General features: G+C 37.1%; 1 protein-coding gene across 1 annotated transcript; it reads left to right on the top strand.

Moving 5' to 3' along the window:
- The first annotated feature begins 716 nt into the window (after positions 1-716).
- Positions 717-12,530, top strand: LOC133756906 (cysteine-rich secretory protein 2). Its single transcript, XM_062187522.1, has 8 exons — positions 717-747; positions 2,626-2,696; positions 4,235-4,351; positions 4,996-5,083; positions 7,175-7,320; positions 8,079-8,176; positions 10,948-11,036; positions 12,403-12,530. Exons 1-8 carry the CDS (start codon positions 735-737, stop codon positions 12,528-12,530), a joined length of 750 nt encoding a protein of 249 aa, XP_062043506.1. The 5' UTR covers positions 717-734.
- The last annotated feature ends 7,655 nt before the right edge of the window (positions 12,531-20,185 follow it).

The raw sequence follows: 20,185 nt of genomic DNA, 5'->3' as shown, positions 1-20,185 counted from the left end.
GGCTCCTTGTTCCTGGTAATAAATCTGACTTCAGTGGTGAGTATAGAAGCAGTGGGTCAAAAAAGCAACATCCAGATTTTAGTGTTCCTGAAAAGACGAGAGGAACTTTACTAGTGAGAGGGAGACATCATGGTTTATTTTCTCTTAATGCTTTGTGGGAAGCAAATAATGTCATAACATTGTTGATCAAATGGTGATAAAAATTCAGGCCAATGATTTGAAAAATATCATTTCAGAATTTTTATGACACAATTTTTTTTCATTATTTAGATTGTTTATACTTGTGGTATACAATGTCATAATTCAATACATATATTCAATGTGTGATGATCAGTCAGTTATCATTTTAAACTTACACTGTGTCAAAATCTTTGATGATAGTGGTGCAGTGTGATAGTTCAATAAATGTATACAACGGGTATTAAGCCAATCAGGAATATTAGCATTTCCCTCTTCTTGTCATTGCTTCTATATGTTCATAAAATATATAGCAGGTTATTGTAAACTACAGCCACTCCACTGTGCTGTGAAACTCTAGAACTTATTCCTTCTATCTGTATTTTGGTGCCCATTGTCCAGCCTCTGTATGCACCCCTCTATCTTCCCAGAATCTTTTAAACTTAGGTTTACTTGAAAACCAGAATTTACCAAAACAGAAATGGGTACAATATATATTTTCCTATAACTTCTCTCCACTGTCCTTTCTAGAGTTAAAACAGATATTACATCCTGCTATGAGAACCAACAGTGAGTAATAACTCATTTATTTTAAGAATATTCTACTATGCCATTTATTTTTAGGTTGCTATGGGTAAAATTATATATTTAGTAAATATATAATTTTCTAAAATTTTGATAAACTTTTATTAAGAATGATTTCAATAAAACTTTTAAAATTAAAGAGGAATATTACAAAACAAAGATGTAGTATCCAATGAATTTTTATATTCATTCTAAAAATAATTTCCTTAATTCCGGTCTGTATTGCTTTTTTATTTTTTAATAATTATATTAAAATCACCTTAAATAGATTTAAAATGTTGCTATTTGTTTATGTTATATATACTTCCATATTAATTGTTTTACTTCTATTACATATATGATTATGCAATAGTGTATGAATTATTAAAATAGGAACAGCAAAGCTCCATTGTGCTGCAACAATGATTCATTGATGGCTTTTCCCAGTTGAAATTATGTCTCTTTCAGTGTACATTGAGTTTGAATTGGATTAAGATTAATTTCTGATATTGAATAAAAAGTTAGCATTGAAAAAGGGTTAAGTGATCTAGGCCTTTATTTTTTCATCTGTAAAATAGAAGAGTAATACCCAAGAAAGCAGCAAAGTGCATTACACTTCAAGTTTTATCCTAAACCATTAACAAATGTTCATTTTCTTCGTTTAACTGGCATACCACTGAGGACCAATTGCCTCGTATTTACAAATTGGTGAAGTCTGAGATGTATCACAAATGAGTTTTTGAAGAATTTCTTTACCTCCAAGAATTTGGGAGTGCAGTCTCACACATTGGAAGCAAATCAAAGCAGACTTTAATGAACAAAATAAGCGAAGTAGATTAATGGCAGGAAGATGAGTGCTTCCTAAGTGAAATGGTCTTCCTGTTTCATCCGAAATGTCTAGGATGTTTTGATGCATTAAGAAAGAACAACATGGACAATGAAATGCTGAATGACTTTTCAAAAATTAATGAAAATATTATCTGTGTACCAAATCATGTATTGAACTTCCTTGAACAGCTAAACTTTTAATACATTGATTGTATTTGCATTTTGTTCTCCACAGGAAATTTGAGATTACACACCAGTATAAGGAAGAAAATTAACACAACTTCTAAGAGTTCCATTAGAAAAATAATTAATGAACTGGTTGCACATATATGTCTATGTGGTCACAATCCTGGAATCTTGATTGCAGTCTGATATACATAAAATGGACAAATAACTATACTTTTCATATAAAATAGCAAATCAAAAGACAGTACACGGGGGCTGGCTCTGTGACATAGAGGTTAAGCCTCCCCCTGCAGTACCGGCATCCGGAGAGTGAACCAGCAGATAGAACATTCTCTCTCTGTCTCTGTCTCTTTCTCTTTCTCTTTCTCTTTCTCTCTCTCTCTCTCTTTCTCTCCCTTTCTTCCCCCCTCTCTGTAACTCTGCCTTTCAAATAAATAAAAATAAATCTTAATAATAGTACACATTGAAAGTAAGCTTTTCCAAAACATAGAGATGAATAATAGATGCTAGTACTATGAATAACTATGAAGGAATGTGGAGTTTTTTCCATATTTTCCTTTTGATAAGATAAGGGTAACAAAACCATGATAAAGAAGGTAACATGTCCCTATCATTTATAATTGCACCTTAAAGGCATCAGTCAAATTCTTCACTTTATTCACTGCTGCCCTTAGTACAAACAGGATCAACTCCACTATGATTTTACTGGAACTGTGTCAATTATTCACTAGTTATGTTATTAGCAAATTTGCAGGTCACAGTTCCTTTGGATAAGCAAGATAATTTCATTGATTTTTCTTCCTCTTAGTCAGAAATCCATGCACTGTTTGATCTAATGCAGGCTTTTGTTTTCTTTTGCTTAATTTCTAGCAATGGCTTTATTCCCAGTGGTGTTGTTTCTGGTTACTGTGCTGCTTCCATCTTTACCCACTGAAGGAAAGGTAAGGTTGAAATTAATAATCTCAGCACTATCTGCAACTAGGTGGATAGCAAACTACTTCAAGGATGGAAGTGTCTGGTATGCTACGAGGTTCTCATTGGCTATTCAAAGGACTTGACATAGCTGACAGTCACATGTAGTGATTAAACACTTGAAATGAGGCTTGAATGAGACAAACCGTAGCGCAAGTATGATGCCATATTTCAAAGATGTATAGAAACAATAGCAATAAATTTCAATAATGATGAAATGATAGTACCTTGAATATTTAGTTTACAATTGTATTTGATTCCTAGGGCTACTGAGACACAAGATCATAAGCTTGTAACTTAGAACGACAGAAATTTATTCTTTCACAGCTATAGAGGCCAGAAATCTGAAATCAAGGTATCTTCGAGACTGGATGCTCCTGGAGGTTCCAGGAGGGATCAACACCTTGCCTTATTCCCAGCATCTGGTGGCTTCTGCCAGTCCCTGGCATTGATAAACGTGTGGCTCCATCACTCTGATCTCTGCCTTCATCTTCACACTGCTGTCTGCACTCTGTGTGTCTCTTATAAAGATATGGGTCACTGGATTAATGGCCCACTGGATAATGTAGGATGATTTCAATCTAAGACCTTTAATTGTATCATTAAAGAGTGCCTTTTTTGATTCCAAAATAAGATAACACTCACATATTCTGGGGATAAGCACATGACATGTCTTTTTGGAAATCACCACTCACCTCATTATAAATAATATACATTATTAATTCAATATCACCCATTTCTTTTTTATTTTTCTAGATTTATTTATTTATTTGAAAGTTAGAGTTACAGAGAAGCAGCAGAGACAGGGAGAGCGAGAACGAGAGCGAGAGCAAGAGAAAGAGACAGAGAGAAAAAGAGAGAGAGAGAGAGATATCTTCCTACACTGGCCGGGGCTGTGCTGAGCCAAAGCCAGGAGCCAGGAATTTTTTTAAAAACATTGCAAAGCTTCTTAAAAAACAAACAAACAAACAAACAAACAAAAAAACATAAAATCTGCCACATAGTAGGTAGAATGATTTTAGTTGAGTATTGAATGTGAGACATGCACTTCAACTGGCCCTCAACATTCTTTCTGCAAATACAAATCCTTTTCTCAGGGCAAAGAAAGTCCCAAGATGAATTTCGGGTTCCACCCTTATGCCACTTTGCTGCAGTCAAAAGAAATGGGAATGAATATGTCCTAAGGTTCTAAAATATCATATGCCCTATATGTATAAAAATCATATAAAAAATTTCTTGAAGCCAGAAATTTGCATTTGTGTCTCCAATACAGGTTGTTATTTGTTGTGCCATGAATTGCTCCCTGTTGTCAAAGCTTTTCTTTTCTCTTTTTTCTACAAAATTCATAATTTGTTTCATCTTTATTGGAAGTGCTCAAAAACTATTTGTTTTTAATAATTCTGTATCATCATAAATGAGCTAAATCTTATGCACATGATTTTTTCTATGGATTTATTCACTATTATAATTTTCAAAAGCATTAAAAATAATTCTTATTTTTCTCTAGGATCCAGCTTTTACTGCTTTGTTAACCACCCAAACACAAGTGCAAAAGGAGATTGTAAACAAACACAATGAGCTAAGGAAAGCAGTCTCTCCCTCTGCCAGCAACATGCTGAAGATGGTAAGAGGAGATAATGGATGGGTAGTGCTGTGAACCAGTGTACCAGCAGTGAAAGGGGCAGGCAGCTGGGAATCACCTCTTTTCAGTTCTTTGTGCTTTAAAAATCCAGCCCGTTTTTCTGTTCACTTTCTTTCCCACTCTCATCTCAAAGAATCTCCCTTACCTTTTTGTTTCACTTTTCGAGATCAGGGGTATTTTATATAAATAAAAGTTAACTTCCCAGGTCACAGTCCCTGAAAGTTGGTATCTCCCATATAAATGCAGTGGTATACAAAATGAGTTGGGAATAACCCAGGCCAGGATACAAGTATTAAAATATAATTCGAATTTTTCACATATGTATCCATATTTAGGTTATCAACCTGCCTAAAATCCTAGCTGTGACTGGTTAGCTCTCTTAAATAACATGGTCCTAGATATTTCACTCCTTAGATTCACCATCTATGGACTTCAATTCCTGTGGAAACTGGTGCTGTGGCAGACAAAGAAACACTAACACCCAAAATACAAAAAAAAAAAAAAATTAATAGCAGTGATAATTAGATAATATTGAAGATTTAAGATATAATCAGTCTACCAATCAGATTATAAGGCATATGCCTCATTGTGGTGAATCTGTGTATTTTTTTTCCTATGATATTTAGGAATGGAGCAGAGAAGCAACAGTAAATGCTCAAAAGTGGGCAAATAAGTGCACTTTAGAGCACAGTGACCCAGAGGACCGAAAAACCAGTAAGTAAATTAGAAATATTTGTTGAATAATTAACAGATAAAACAAAAGTGGACCTTGGTGGGATATTACATTAAAAAGATTTTGTGAATATAGATTGCTTATACAGTTATCTCTCTTCAAAACTGTATGAGATACAGAGATAGTGAAGATATGAACAATTTTGGACTTCTTTATTGCTTACATTATGCAAATAATTTCTTACATATTATTTGTTCCTCTCAACTAGCTCAGACTTAAGTCATGTGTCATCTGTGTGGGTTTTTTTTATTTTGCAATTTTAAAAGTTAGAAAATCGTGTTTATAAAGTTAAGTGACAAACCCAGAACACAATCTGAAAAGGTGTCATACCAGAAAATTTTTTATTTCTAAATCACTGTTCTTTTTATATCATTGTTCAATGTTTTGAAATCTGATTTTGTCTTCATAAATACATTAAATTATGTTGATTGTCCCTAGTATTGTTCTAAAAATATTAAACTTTTTTTTACTATTTAATCATACTAAAATACATCATATTAAAATTCACATAAAACTAATATTTTGAGTATGATCATTAATATTTTAAATCAAATAATCAAGTATTTTGTATGTACTGAGTGCCACCAATGTACAGAATATTATTTAGACTGAAAAAAGCCAATAATATATATCAAGGATTATAAAAAAACCAAAAGAGATAGAAACATGTGCTCATTAACTTTATGAAAAATACATACACTATCAAGATTGGGATCCATGTAGGCAAGCCTAATTTGAAATCAGTGGGTAATTTGCCTGTTGTTTCAAGTGAACTATTATTATTTATATTGTTGCTGTTATGATAATAATACAATTATGAAGAAAGATGACAGCATTCAGTAAAAAACTGAGACAAATGGTCTTAAGTTACAAGTCTCTGGTTAGACTCTTAATTTCACTTCTCTTTACAAAGAATCCCAAGAATATTTTAAAATCTCTGTAAACAGCCTGTAGAGTTTGAATTACAAAAGCACATATATTATATATATGATACATGTTGTAAATATAAAATAAATATATATATACGTATATATATATATATATATATATATATAGGGTGGATTGCAAAAAATAGAGAAATATTTCTGGGCTATCATGCACATGTGGAATTCTCTGAGGAGGATTTGGTCTTAAATAATATTTTGATTTCCTGATTAAGGGATGATTTATAAGTTTTGAAAGCTATTGTGGGGCTGGCGCTATGGCATAGTGGGTAAAGCCACCACCTGCAGTGCCAGCATCCCATATGGGCACTGGTTTGAATTCCAGCTGCTCCACTTTCGATCCAGCTCTCTGCTATGGCCTGGGAAAGTAGTACAAGATAGCCCAAGTCCTTGGGCTCCTGCACCAACGTGGGAGACCCGGAAGAAGCTCCTGGCTCCTGCCTTTGGATCGGCACAGATCGGCCATTGCAGCCATCTAGGGGGCGAACCAGTGGATGGAAGATCTCTCTCTCTCTCTCTGCCACTCCTCTCTCTCTCTGTGTAACTCTTACTTTCAAATAAATAAATAAATCTTTAAAAAAATAAAGAAAGAAAGCTATTTTCCCCCTGACATCAGTTGTCCCTTGATTGGGCCTCTTAAAGACTGATTATAAACATTTTCTTCAAATTTCACAAAAGTATATAAACATTTATTCAGGCTCCTGTATAGATATGAATACTCTTTGGTGAGGGTGGCACAGCAGTGGAGACAGTATAAGAGTTGGTAGCTGTCTTCCAGAAGCTCATAGTACAAAGTCAAGAGTGTGGAGCATTTACACACAAGAAAAAATTAGCATGTTAGTAAATACATGTTTGACCATCTGGAAGGAAAAATATTTTTAATGAATGAAATCCTCTCAATAAAGTTATGCATGTTCAGGTCAGCTACCATGTTTGAGGCAGTTCTGCTTTCTAATCAGTTTTATTGCTGATTTAAAAAAAAGGCATTCTTCTTGTGTATTATCAACAGTTTGCAACTTCAGTTCCTATGTTTGAATGAAGCATATTTATGCTTATGTTGTAATTTTTTTTTTCATTTCCATTGAATGATTTTTTTACTCTCCTCATGAACAATCTGCTTTTTCTTAGGTACAAAATGTGGTGAGAATCTCTACATGTCTAGTGACCCTACTTCCTGGTCAGATGCAATCCAAAACTGGTTTGATGAGAGCCAATATTTTACCTATGGTGTAGGACCAAAGAGTCCCCATGCAATTGTTGGACATTATACTCAGGTAAGAGGAATGTTTGAAAGCATCTCTACCGCAAGTGCTCAAATAGAGAAAGCTTCCCCAAATTGTTATCAGTTTACATGTTCACTTTGAGGGAACAACCTGAGTAGATGTACTATACTCTTTTTTATTTATTTTTTTTCATTTTTGACAGACAGAGTGGACAGAGAGAGAGAGACAGAGAGAAAGGTCTTCCTTTGCTGTTGGTTCACCCTCCAATGGCCTCCACGGCCGGCACGCTGTGGCCGGCACACGGCGCTGATCCAAAGGCAGGAGCCAGGTGCTTATCCTGGTCTCCCATGCGGGTGCAGGGCCCAAGCACTTGGGCCATCCTCCACTGCACTCCCGGGCCATAGCAGATAGCTGGCCTGGAAGAGCGGCAACCGGGACAGAACCCGGTGTGCCGGCGCCGCTAGGCGGAGGATTAGCCTGTTGAGCCACGGCACCGGCCGGATGTACTATACTCTTGACATTTGGCTGATGCTTCATCAAGAGCTGTCATTTTACTTCAATTCTGAAAAACTCCTCATCAGAAAGCATGCTCTATACTGTTTATATTGTAAGTGGATAGAATGGTGAATGTCCATGAAAATTTAATGTTAGAATTTTATGACATTGATTAAACATTTTAAATATTTTCTTAAGGTATATGACTACAAAATACAGCAGTAACATTTCTTCCATCTATATTTGTTATCATTTGTCTTTTAATATTTCCCTGTAATATATTCTAATATATTTCTTGCTTTGTGGATTTTTAGCTTGTTTGGTACTCATCTTACCGTGTTGGATGTGGAATTGCCTTCTGTCCCAATCAAGATAACCTCAGATATTACTACGTTTGCCAATATTGCCCTGCGTAAGTGTGCACTTTAAAGTTTAGTGCAGATAATCCCATATTCAATTTTATATTTCAAATGTTTCATCTATCATTAAAAATCTTATATACATCAGAATTAAATATATAAGAAAGACATACCTGTGATTGGAAGAAATGATTCACATCCAATATCTCAAAATAATTGGGACATGTTATTAATATAACATTTGATAAATTCAGTAAGCAAAATTTCTGTAAAGTAGAATAAAAAGTATATTTCAGTGTAGAGAGAGAATACATTTTTCAAAATGTCTTCAAGATCAAGATACTGTCAACTTCTCAGAGAATCAGAAGCTCTTGTTCCCGAGTTATAAAATGCTATCTTTTTTTTTTTTTTTTTTTTTTTTTGCCTCGGATGATTACTGACATCAATAAGAGTGTCAGTTGTTAAATCAACAACCGGAGTCACTGCACATATTCCCCATGTATGACCTCTGTCCTTAATGAGTTGTACTATGAAAATTAATGGTAAACCTAATCTTCAAACAGTACTTTATACTTTGTGTGTCTGTGTGGGTCCAGTGTTTAAAAATCTTTACGTAGTACATACTAAGTTGATCTTCTGTATATAAAGATAATTTAAAATGAATCTTAATGAAGAATGGGATGGAAAAGGGAGTAGGAGATGGGATGGTTTGCGGGTGTGAGAGTGGTTATGGGGGGAACAACCACTATAATCCAAAAGTTGTACTTTTGAAATTTATTAAATAAAAGTTTAATAAATAAATAAATTTTTGAAAAAAAATGATATCTTTCCTGTCTGTTGTCTTCCCCAAGGCTCAGGGTTAGTCCTTAAACATATGTAGTATGTATTTCTCCAATTTTGCTATCATTGTTCTTGTTGATTACACACTCTAAGAGTGTAGAAACTTGATAGTTAAGCTAGGTGTGTTGATGGATTAGCAAATTCAGTAGAAATAATGTGATTTTAGCTCAATTGGTACTATTCTTCTTTATCTAAAAAAAGAAAATGTTTATATATTATTATCCTTACAAATAAGTAATTATTTGGGGACTCAAAAATATTTTCAGGAGACTTTTAATGTATTTCGGAATCCTGAAAAAGCAATATATTAAGTCTTTGATTAGAATTTTGCAGAAAATTCCTTAACCACATTTTGAGGTCTTCATTTAAATTCTATGAATATACAAATATTGAATAAATATTCACAAGTTATCTGCTTTGATTTTCTTCATGTTTGACATTCTTTACCACTGCAAGCAGGAGTTCCCCATAAAACCCTCCTATAGTATTTGTTTTGAGACTCTGGATAAACCTGCTGATGCTGGGTTCCAGCTGGAGAATTGTCACATTCAAAGACATTTTACAGTGAGCAGATACTAAAGATCAGTAGAGAGGATCAAGTCCTCAGGAGAGTGCATCCAAACTCACTTCTTGGTTCCCTGAGTGAGGCATCTGGAGCCAGATGCTTAAAGTAAAGGTTGGAGTGAATAATGAGAGGAAGCAAGGGGGTGAATACTTGTGAACACTTCTATATCTATTTCACATTTTTGAAAGTGCCTGCACACAGAATATATATTATGCAAGGGAGATAGAGTTTCAACTGTGTTGCCTTGGACTCATGTCCCAACTCAGTTTTGAGATTTGCACTCCTATGTTGTTACAAATTAATTAAGATAATTATCATCAGTGAGTTGCAGGCTAGTGAGTATAAAGTGACTACATCCTGGATATTTATGTTTATCAAATTTGTTTTTGAACTAATTCATTTTTGTGTAAGCATAAAATTCTCACTCTCACCTTCCTATCACATATCACTAAACAAACACACTACTAACAACGTAAAGTAACTACCTCTATCTAGAATTAAAACAAAACAAAGCAAAAAAACCATACCAGGGCATCATTTTCCCCAGTTTTGAGAAATTAGGGTGCTTTTTCATTTTTCAAATACAAGATGGTACTACTACAACATTGACTATTTTTTATCTATATCCATTTTTTATATAAAGGTAACAAACTTCATGGATTTCATATAAACAGTTTTAAGAACATAATGATACTACTTCCTACTCCACCATCTCTCCTCGCCTGGCTCACACCCCCTCTCCTCCTTCTTTCTCATTTTTCTTATTATATTTGGAATCACATGCTTTCAATTTACTTTATAATAACAAGTTTAATCCTCCACTAAATAAAGAATCAATAAGTATTAAGTAGAAAAACTACTGTTCCTCAGGAATATAGACAGTTTATAGATAATAATCAAATATCAAAATGTCAATTTCACTCATATGCATTACATTTTTTGTACTCATATATTATCACAAATCAGTGAAAACATGATACTTATCTTTCTGGGAATGGTTCATTTCACTAAGCAAAAAGGTCTCCAACTGCATCCATTTAGAATATTCTTTTCCCTACTGGGACCCCTTGTCCCCAGGACCATCACCTTTCCTGTCTCAGCAATTTGACCTGGTCTACTGGAAGATGAAGATGGTGTAATCAGTTGAAATATGCTCTGACAACCCTAGAATCTAGTGATCTCAATTTTGTTGGTCATCCTGTGTAATAATGGTCAAAGATATTGATAAATGTGGGAAGCATATTATTAACTTGAATTATTATCCGAGTTATACTTGGAAATTGTAATTTTTCAGATTTGTTACATAACCCAAATATGAATGATTATTTTTGTATATATATATGGTGGCTGATGCTGCCTTTACAATGTAAGCTCAACAGCAAAGTAAAAATATTTGATATTGTAAATTTCAAATTTCAGAGGGAATAATGTGAATAGAAAGAATACTCCTTACCAACAAGGAATACCTTGTGCCAGTTGCCCTGGTCACTGTGAGAACGGCCTTTGTAGTAAGTTTGAAGTAATTAACTTGCTATTATTTTAAACAAGTCTTAATTCATTTTTTTATTAATAAATTCCCTAAAGTAAGCAATATAAAGAATGTGTTCATGCAAAAAGGAAAAGCTCATCAGTGTGTTAAATATTTTATACACTGCAGTGGTCACATTGCATTTGTAATTACTACATACAACATAATGGAGTACTTGCCATCAAGTAACATGTTGGATACATTTTAATTATTATGGATGGTAGCGTTGATTGGCTGAGAAATTTTACCTTTTAAATGTATTCACCATTGAATAGCATCCTTTCTGACCCAACTGTACTGCTGTAATTCAGAATATTGACAATATCAACACTATTAAACGAGTATAAAAGAAACAAATAATATGTATAACACTGCTGAATACTACTTGCCTAGAGTAAGAACTTCTTGAGCAAAATGTGGCTAAGTTAGAATCATGTTATTGGAAGAGCTTTCTTGCAGTAGCATGCAGAAACAATTGACTGACCTTCAGCTAGGAAACTTGAAATATGTAGATTTTGAAAAAAAAAGTATGTTATTACCATAGTAATATCAAAACAAATAACGAAAACAGTATTTGATTTGATTTGTTACCTATGCTGGTTGAGTGTTAATCCAAAGAAAAAAGTAGTTCACATAAATTCCTGTTTCTGCCTTAGATTTTTTAGTTGGAGCACCATTGCACTTAGATGTGGGAGGGTTTCAAGGAGGCTGCCCCAAGAATTGTCACTCTTATAGGTAGTATGATGAGTTCAGTTTTAGATTTGTTGATTTGGGGGCCCTTAGTGAGAATCCAACTGGAAATATTGAGGGGGAAATAGACATGTTTGCACTTGTTTACATCTGTATCCATCTTAAAGACAACTTACCAGAAAGAAAGTGTTGAAGTGTAAAACCCATGCAGTCTAATAGTGTGAGATGAGGTAAATGTTCTTTATGCACGTGTGTTAGTTTAACCTAGAATCATGTGAGGTCTCTGAACACTTTGACGTGGGTAGTAAGACTAAGAAACAATGTTTCACTTAGTATTAATAGCCGCATGTGACTATTAGCCCCCATAGGGGACTCTGAGGATGTAAAGAGATTTAATTATTCTCATTGCTGAATGAGAAAAGTGAGCCAATTCATTTTAGAAACATACCACTGAATTTGAATAAAGTGACAGAATAATCACTGAGCACAACCAAAATACTTCATCTTTTCCTCAAGTCATAGAGCCCTATTACAGTGTGAGTAATGCTACCTTGTTATTCGTTTATAGCCTTTTCTTCAATCACTTTAAATGTATGGATTGTTTTGCTTATACCAAGGAAATTAACCAGGATCTAACTTTCCTGTTTTTGTTACAGCCAATAGCTGCGAGTTTGAAGATCTCCTTAGTAACTGTGGCTCCTTGAAGAATACAGCTGGCTGTGAACATGAATTACTCAAGGAGAAATGCAAAGCTACTTGCTTATGTGAAGACAAAATTTACTAAAATGGCTTGTATGTCTTCTGCAGGACAATGTGGAGAAGGGTTGCATTAGTTACTTGACACCAGCCAGGGGGAAATTGTAGCTATGTTAGTTATGAATTTTATTCCCAACAGCTTTGCATCTTTTTTCTCCTCAATCTTCACGGAAATCTCTTTCATACAATGGTTTTCCATAGAATCCTAGTCCATGATGACCTCTGGACTTTGTTAGAAATTTTGTACTTTAAATGTAATGAATTGAGTCAAACTGAAGATGTTGAAAGTTATATAATGACAGGACTTACACCACCACCACAATGGATTAAAATGGAGAATTTTGTGTCCAGAAACACACTAAAGGAGAAAAGACTGTAACATCCTTGCATTCCTATTACGTGATTTCCACCTGTGTAAAGAATGAACTTAAAGCTTGGCATCTACATTTTTCCTATGGCATTTGTTAAAAATCAGCTTTTAGAATAAAAAACTAATCTGAGCAACCACAAAGATGTTCCAATGCAGTGTTTTTACTGTTTTAATAACTGACTTGAGCTACACTCAGTCCAGATAAATGATTACACCAAATCTATCAAATTTCAAATGAAAAAGGAATCCAGTTCTATTTATTTTGTTCTTCTTTAACATTTTCACCTTCTCCCTTCATTTTTTATTAGAAACCAAAAAGGAGATAGAATTTTCAAACACAGCCCTTAAGAAAACTTGTTACTTTGGCAACTTTTTATGACTATCATTCTGTTAGAGAGATTTATCATTGATAAGTGCTGTGTTTTCAGTATGATTTTCCTTTCACCTCATCTAAGGATTTAACCCTGAAAAATCTATGCTAATGGTATTAAGATGATAAAAATTAATCCAACAATAGTGTTTAAAGGTAGGGCAGACTTAGATAAGGCCATTAGAATGTGTCGCCTGCAACTGTGTCCTCTAAGAATAAGGAGAGAGACCAGAGACACACTTGCTCAAATCTAGATATGAGCTCTGTGGTTTGGATGCTCAGGAACCAAAACTGTGAGCCAAAACAATCCTCTTTTCTCTAAAGAATCCTGCTTCAAGTAGCTTTCTATAGTAATTAAAGGCCAACGTAATAAATCTTAGCATAAATTTTCTTTAAGTGATAACAGCAGTGTGAAGTGGGCCCATTTCAAAAATGAGAAATTGCACAAAAAATCTCAAAAAGGAAAATTTGTCAGTAGTCATAGGATAGATCTAGTCAGATGTTGAAATGGCATGAGCTATTGATGCTTCTAAGATGAAATAGATTATATGAATCATTCTACAGCTAAGAATGACCTTGAACTTATATTTCAGACGCTCCTAGGAGGGAAATTTCTAGGTTCAGATGATTTCACTGCAAAATTTCTATCAGTATTTAAAGAATGTAATAGAAGTTTTACATGCTATCTTTCAGAAAACTGAATGAGAACAAATACTTTTCCATTCATTCCTTGACGACGACAGTGATGATGATTTTAACACTAGATATTGCACAAGAAAACATTACATGTCCATAAGAACCATGAACCCAGAGGAAAAATTCTAAATATTTTAAGTTGAGCCAGCTGTATATATATATATATATATATATATATATATATATATATATACACTATGACCAAGACTTGGAACAATGTACTAGAATAAACTAAAATTAAAGTGTTATATAGGAGATATACCACCTAATGGAGAACACTCATACCTGTGTGCTTAGTACATATATAGCTATGAGAAATTTCTTTGAAAATTATTTCTAAGGGTAACCTTTCTTCATACTGACCTCAGTAAGCCAGTTGTGTTTTGAAATATTTAAGCTTATTTCAAGGAAGAAAATGAATATTTTGTTAGCTACAAGAGCACAGAAGTATAGTAACAATGTGTGAGGGAAACATCCAAGAGTGATTTTTTTCATTGTTTATGAGAGAGAGAGAGAGAGAGAGAGAGAGAGAGAGAGAGACAGAGGGGAGAGAGAGAGAGACACACACAGAGAGAGAGAATGAATGAGAATACCTACAATAGCAGGTACGTAGGCCAATCCCAGGAACACAGAACTCAGTACAGATCTCTCACAAGTTTCTGGGAAACACAGAATCAAGTACTTGAAACATCTGTGCTGCCTCCCAGAGGATACCTTAGCAGGAAAGCAGAATCATAGGCAGGGGGCCGGCACTGTGGCGCAGTGGGTAAATGCCCTGGCCTGAAGCGCTGGCATCTCATATGGGCACTGGTTCTAGTCTCAGCTGCTCCACTTCCAATCCAGTTCTCAGCAATGGCCTGGGAAAGCAGTACTAGATGGCCCAAGTCCTTGGGCTCCTGCACTCGCATGGGAGACCTGGAAGAAGCTCCTGGCTCCTGGTTTCAGATCGGTGCAGCTCCAGCCATTGCAGCCATCTGGGGAGTGAACCATCGGGTGGAAGACCTCTCTCTGCCTCTCCTTTCTCTGTGTAACTCTTTCAAATAAATAAATAAATTTTTTTTAAAAAAGAAGAATCATAGGCAGAACCAGGACTCCAACCTAAGCATCCACTATGGGAAGTAGGCAAGGTGGTGTCTTAGCCACTGTGTCAAACATCTGCCCCAACTTGAGTACTTTTCATAGGAAGTACATTCAATTTTATTTTATTTTATTTTTTTATTTTTTGACAGGCAGAATGGACAGTGAGAGAGAGACAGAGAAAAAGGTCTTCCTTTTGCCGTTGGTTCACCCTCCAATGGCCACCACGGTAGGCGCGCTGCGGCCGGCGCACCGTGCTGATCCGATGGCAGGAGCCAGGTGCTTCTCCTGGTCTCCCATGGGGTGCAGGGCCCAAGCACTTGGGCCATCCTCCACTGCCTTCCTGGGCCACAGCAGAGAGCTGGCCTGGAAGAGGGGCAACCGGGACAGGATCGGTGCCCCGACCGGGACTAGAACCCGGTGTGCCGGTGCCGCAAGGCGGAGGATTAGCCTAGTGAGCCGCGGCGCCGGCCAGTACATTCAATTTTTGAAGTGATACTTGAAAAGTTTAAAATATAGTGCATCCATTAGGCTTTTGTTATAAGATCATACTTATCTTTGTTAATGTAAGAGCTGATCTGATCCTTAATAGAATTGACGGCTCTCAGCCCTCTGCCTCTCTGCTGAGCCGCCTGCCTGGCCTGGTCAGGTGTAATCTCCCTACTCAACCATGTAACCTCGCTCCTCCCCCCTCCCCCAGTCTCTCAGGCTCTGTCTGGAGAGGCGCCCATCTGTCCTTACAGATGTCCCTTCCCTAATAAACCTTGCTATTTTACCTCCCACTACTCTCTGTCTCACGCCTGAATTCTTTCTTGCGCGAAGACAAGAACCCTGCAATTTCTCCGGTAACATTTTTGGCAACCACCAAGGGATTTTGAGAAGACATCGGAGGTCAGTATTCCTTCCCTCAAGCGGGACCGGATCTGTGGAAGTGACTGTTAAGTGTCCGGCACCCCACAGCTGTCCGAGAACACGGAGTACCCCCCATCCCTCCTCCCCCCCCCCCCGGCACGGCTTAGCCATGACCTAAACTCCAGAGGGATTGTAAGGAACGGGAGGGCAATTAGGAGGGGCAGTTGGCTGAGAGACTGGAGACCCCCTGAGCTTGCTATGGCTTCCTGGTGGCCAGTCTGCGACCCGAGGACCAGGTCTCTCTCTTGGAGGGACACCTGCTCACGCTGCGTACTGCTACGTGAGCAGGGCTTATCTTCAGTTGAGGCTAATACTGGCCCTCCAGGTAAACTCAGACAACTAGGTAGTGGGCAATCTTGAGCGATAGGAGATTTCGAACTCCATTCAGCCCCTAGATATCAGGGCCTTTCCCTATGCTCTCCTCTAGCCGAGATTCATAGGGGAAGGTGAGGGCATTCGCTCACATCTTGTCCTCTGTCACTTTCCGCCTTCCTCCTCCTCCCGGGGCTCCCTCCCCCACTCTTTTTCTCTCCTCCTCTCCATTCCTATACTGCTGGCCTGGAGAAAGGGAAAGGGAATTCCACAGGTCTCTCTACCTAGGGAAAAGCTGTTATCTGTTAACCTTTTCCAACCTGGTATTCCGTCTTTGCAACTTATGGTAGCTCTGGGGCGTCTTGAAGTTTTTGTGCGCTGTTACTATTGCTTAACTTTGATTGTCTGAGGATTGAATCTGGAAAAGAGCTAAAGTTAACTATCTATTTTAATTGATTGAGTGTTTGCAGTAGTCCTGATTGATCTGGCTTTGGTTGAATTATAGGAGGTTCCCAGCACTCTTGGTGAAATGGTGCACCTACCCAACCCCACGGCTGGTCCTGCCAGGCCCCGGTGTGCGCAGTCTTCCCTGTAAATAGGGGACCACGGCCTTTCTCTGCACTCTATTCCAGTCCACCTGCACCCAGGCAGGCATAGCCAGAAATCTCTAGGGAGAGCGCCCCAGCCTAGGACTGCTTTTTTCCTCTCCATTTCCAATTCAATACTACTGCTGGCCTTACCTAAGGGAGCAAGAACCTTAATCCATTAACCCTTTCCAACCTGATGGGTTTTTCTCTTTGCAGTTAATGGAAACCTAAGCAATGGGCTCATATGCTGATGACTAGTTCTTTTCTGTGCTGCTGTCCCTGACTTATCTTATGAGAGCGTTCACATGTCTTGAAGGTTTTGTGTTTTTCTACTGCCATTATGAGTCTTGATTGGGAAAACTGCAATGCAAAGTTGTTTATGTTGTTTATCTGTTTTTAATGTTTGAGTGATTACCCAACTGATCAGAAATGTACTAATTGTTGGCTAAACTGTTTGACTCTGACAGCTTAAATTCTAAACCGAGTCTTCCAACTTTGGGCTTCCAGTCGGATCCCTGGAACTCTCAAAGGATGAGACTCTAAAATTTGTTAAAGTAACAGCTGTTTGAGTCAATTCAGATTATGTGAAATGTATTAAAATGTTGTAAATGATGTCAGACCTATGTTGTATTCATGTTCTTGCTTTCCAGCTAGATTGGCCTTAAGAAAATGAGTAAATTTCTGTGTATACAAGCCTTTATGTTGTTAACTAAAGTAAGCCAATACAGATTGTTTCAGAGAATTAAGTTAATGCAAAAGCCCTTCGGTTTGCTTGGTAGCTCACTTGCTCGGTTTTACATGTCTTTGATATGCTTTAAACGTGTTTCTCTTAACGATGAAGATCTTTTCAAAGTTGTAAACATGTACTAGTGTCCATGTTTGCTGTCCAGGAGGAGTTATTTTTATGTTACTTAAAAGCATGGAAATGTAATTTTGACTTTTAATTCAGATAATGGTGTGGTATTCATTAATAACTCAGTGTCTTAAGTCATCTAGGCATCAATGCTAAGCAAAATGTGGGAAAATGTATTATGTGTACTTTCCACATTTTAAATTCAATGAGAGAGACTGTTTGAGTTTGTTTGCATGTATTCTCATAGGTTGTCCATACATGACAACTCAAGACTATGTAAAAGTAACTAGAGGTGTAAAGTTTCAGAAAATGTGAGCAAGTCATAAAAAGTTTTAAAAAGTTTACAATTTTAAAATTGTTTACAGAGTTTTCTTTAAGTTGAGTGCTAATGCCAAAATTACATTGACCTAAAGTTGAAGTCTGATCTTATGTTATAATAATGTTTTTTTAAATTGTGTACTAATGTTAGTAAATATCTGGAAATGGTCTCAATCGTAAATCTTAATCTGTTTTTGCAAAAACTGTAATGTCTCTTTTTAACGGTGTCTGCTTCATTGGTTGTTCTGCCATTTCTAAAGTTAGGTCCTGTAAGCTCTTTTTGACTCTGTTAAATAGTTCTGAATTATGTGAACCCTTATTTCAAGGTTTTTATTTCTGGTTTATTTGACAACAAGAGACATAGAATTCATGTTCTGCAAAAGTAATCTATTGTGTACTCTACTGTCTCTGTTAAGTTCAGATTGATGAAAAGCATTGTTAAATACCATTATGATTAGATCTGGTCTAAAAGTGTTAACATCACTCTGACTAAATGAATGGCTATCATTTCAGGATGTTAAAAAATTCTATTTTGACCAAATACTCTAAGTTCTCTTGGCACCTTTAACAGACTTTCTGAAAATCAAAGTTCTAAATTCTCTGGACTTTTGGTATCTCCAGAGGTGCCCCTGGAGATGTCAAAAGATATTTCTCTCATCTTGCAGAGATAATAACCAATTGGGCTGTTTAGATTAAAAGTGCTGCCAAGATATAAAATGATGCTAAACTTCAGCTATAAAGCTGCTCCAGTCTCTGGCTCAGAAGCCAGATCCTTTAAAGAGGGACTGACAAAGTCTCCGTCCAGCTAACGCTGAACAAACAGGCATTGCTAGTTCAAATGTATTGCTAGTTCAAATGTGGATCAAACGGGAGGTCTCTGTTCTGCAGGACCCTCCACTGTGATATAAGGTTTGATCCCCAGACCTTATGTAAGGGATGACTGACCTTTTCTGTAATAATGCCTGGCCACAGTATAGGGCACCAAACAGCATAGTCAAAAAAAGAGGTTAAACTATGAAATAATGTGACAGCTAGATTGATTTTTCGGTGTACACAGTAAATAGGCAGAACTCACCTTTTAAACCAAATTGAGGGATAGATAGGAAGTTGCACTGATGACCTCAAAGTATGCAAGCAGGTCACCACAGTTGATCTTACCTAGAAGGTCATAGTTCTCCTCATGGGCATGGTCTTAACTCGCAGGAAAATACTAAGTGTCAGAATTTTCCCGTGACCATAGTTTTTTCTAGCTCACCCTGATATTAAAAATTCTTCAAAAATCAGGGTTGGGTTGAGCACCCCCTTCACTGACATCATAGAGGCTACTTCCATGGTTGACTTTATTAGAGACCAGGAGGTCGAGGAGCAAGCTAGCAGCAGGATGTAAGGATAGGCAACAGGCCAATCAATGGCTGCTTTACACGGTGATCTGCCATCAAGGAGACCCAGCAAGGCCAGTGCGCCCCAAACGGCACCTGTTGCTGATATAAGGAGCCAGGGTATTGGGCAAGCAGCTGGTGTGACAGAAACTGCGTTCTGTCAGCTCTGCCAAGAGCACGGCCACTGGACATAGAACTGCCCTGGGTGTTCAAGAACTCCTGGTTCAGAACCACAGACCCTGTGGCCCCGAGCGAAAAAACCTTTGGTTCTGCCCAGCTTCCAGCTCCAGCCACTGCTATTGAGGGGATGGCCTAGAGTCAGTGAAACGCAAGTTGCCTATTTCTATCAGCCTCCTATTCAGCTCTCCTCCTAGTCCAGCCATGTAATGCAAGTCAACAGAGTGCCTCCCTTAAAGGAGATTTGCATCTCTTACAATTCTCTTCCAGCACCCCATGGATAGTTCTGGGCCTCACACACCCAGCCAGGCCTTAAAAGCCTATCCAAATAGTATTAAGCTTAGAAAGCCCTCCCTGCCAGTTCCTAAAAACAGGGATTTCAGTAACAGTTAACTCAGATAGTCCTGCACCTATTTGGACAGGTCCTCACTGAGGACTTAAAGGGCCTATCTCTTGAGGGGAGTGCACAATAATCCATAATATAGATGGTTAAATGTGAATGCTTTGTTAGTCTGTCTCCTTTCCCAGCCTGAGACTCTAGTCTTGTACATTGGCTTAACTTCCTAGCAAAACTAGCTACTAGGTTTCCAGAGGAAAACAAAGCATAGCTAGTCCATCAGTGTGGGGCACGA

This window comes from Lepus europaeus, chromosome 3 (assembly GCF_033115175.1).
Source record: "Lepus europaeus isolate LE1 chromosome 3, mLepTim1.pri, whole genome shotgun sequence".
Taxonomy (NCBI): domain Eukaryota; kingdom Metazoa; phylum Chordata; class Mammalia; order Lagomorpha; family Leporidae; genus Lepus; species Lepus europaeus.
The sequence above is the reverse complement of the archived record's forward strand: the minus strand, read 5'-3'. Positions and strand labels throughout refer to the sequence as shown.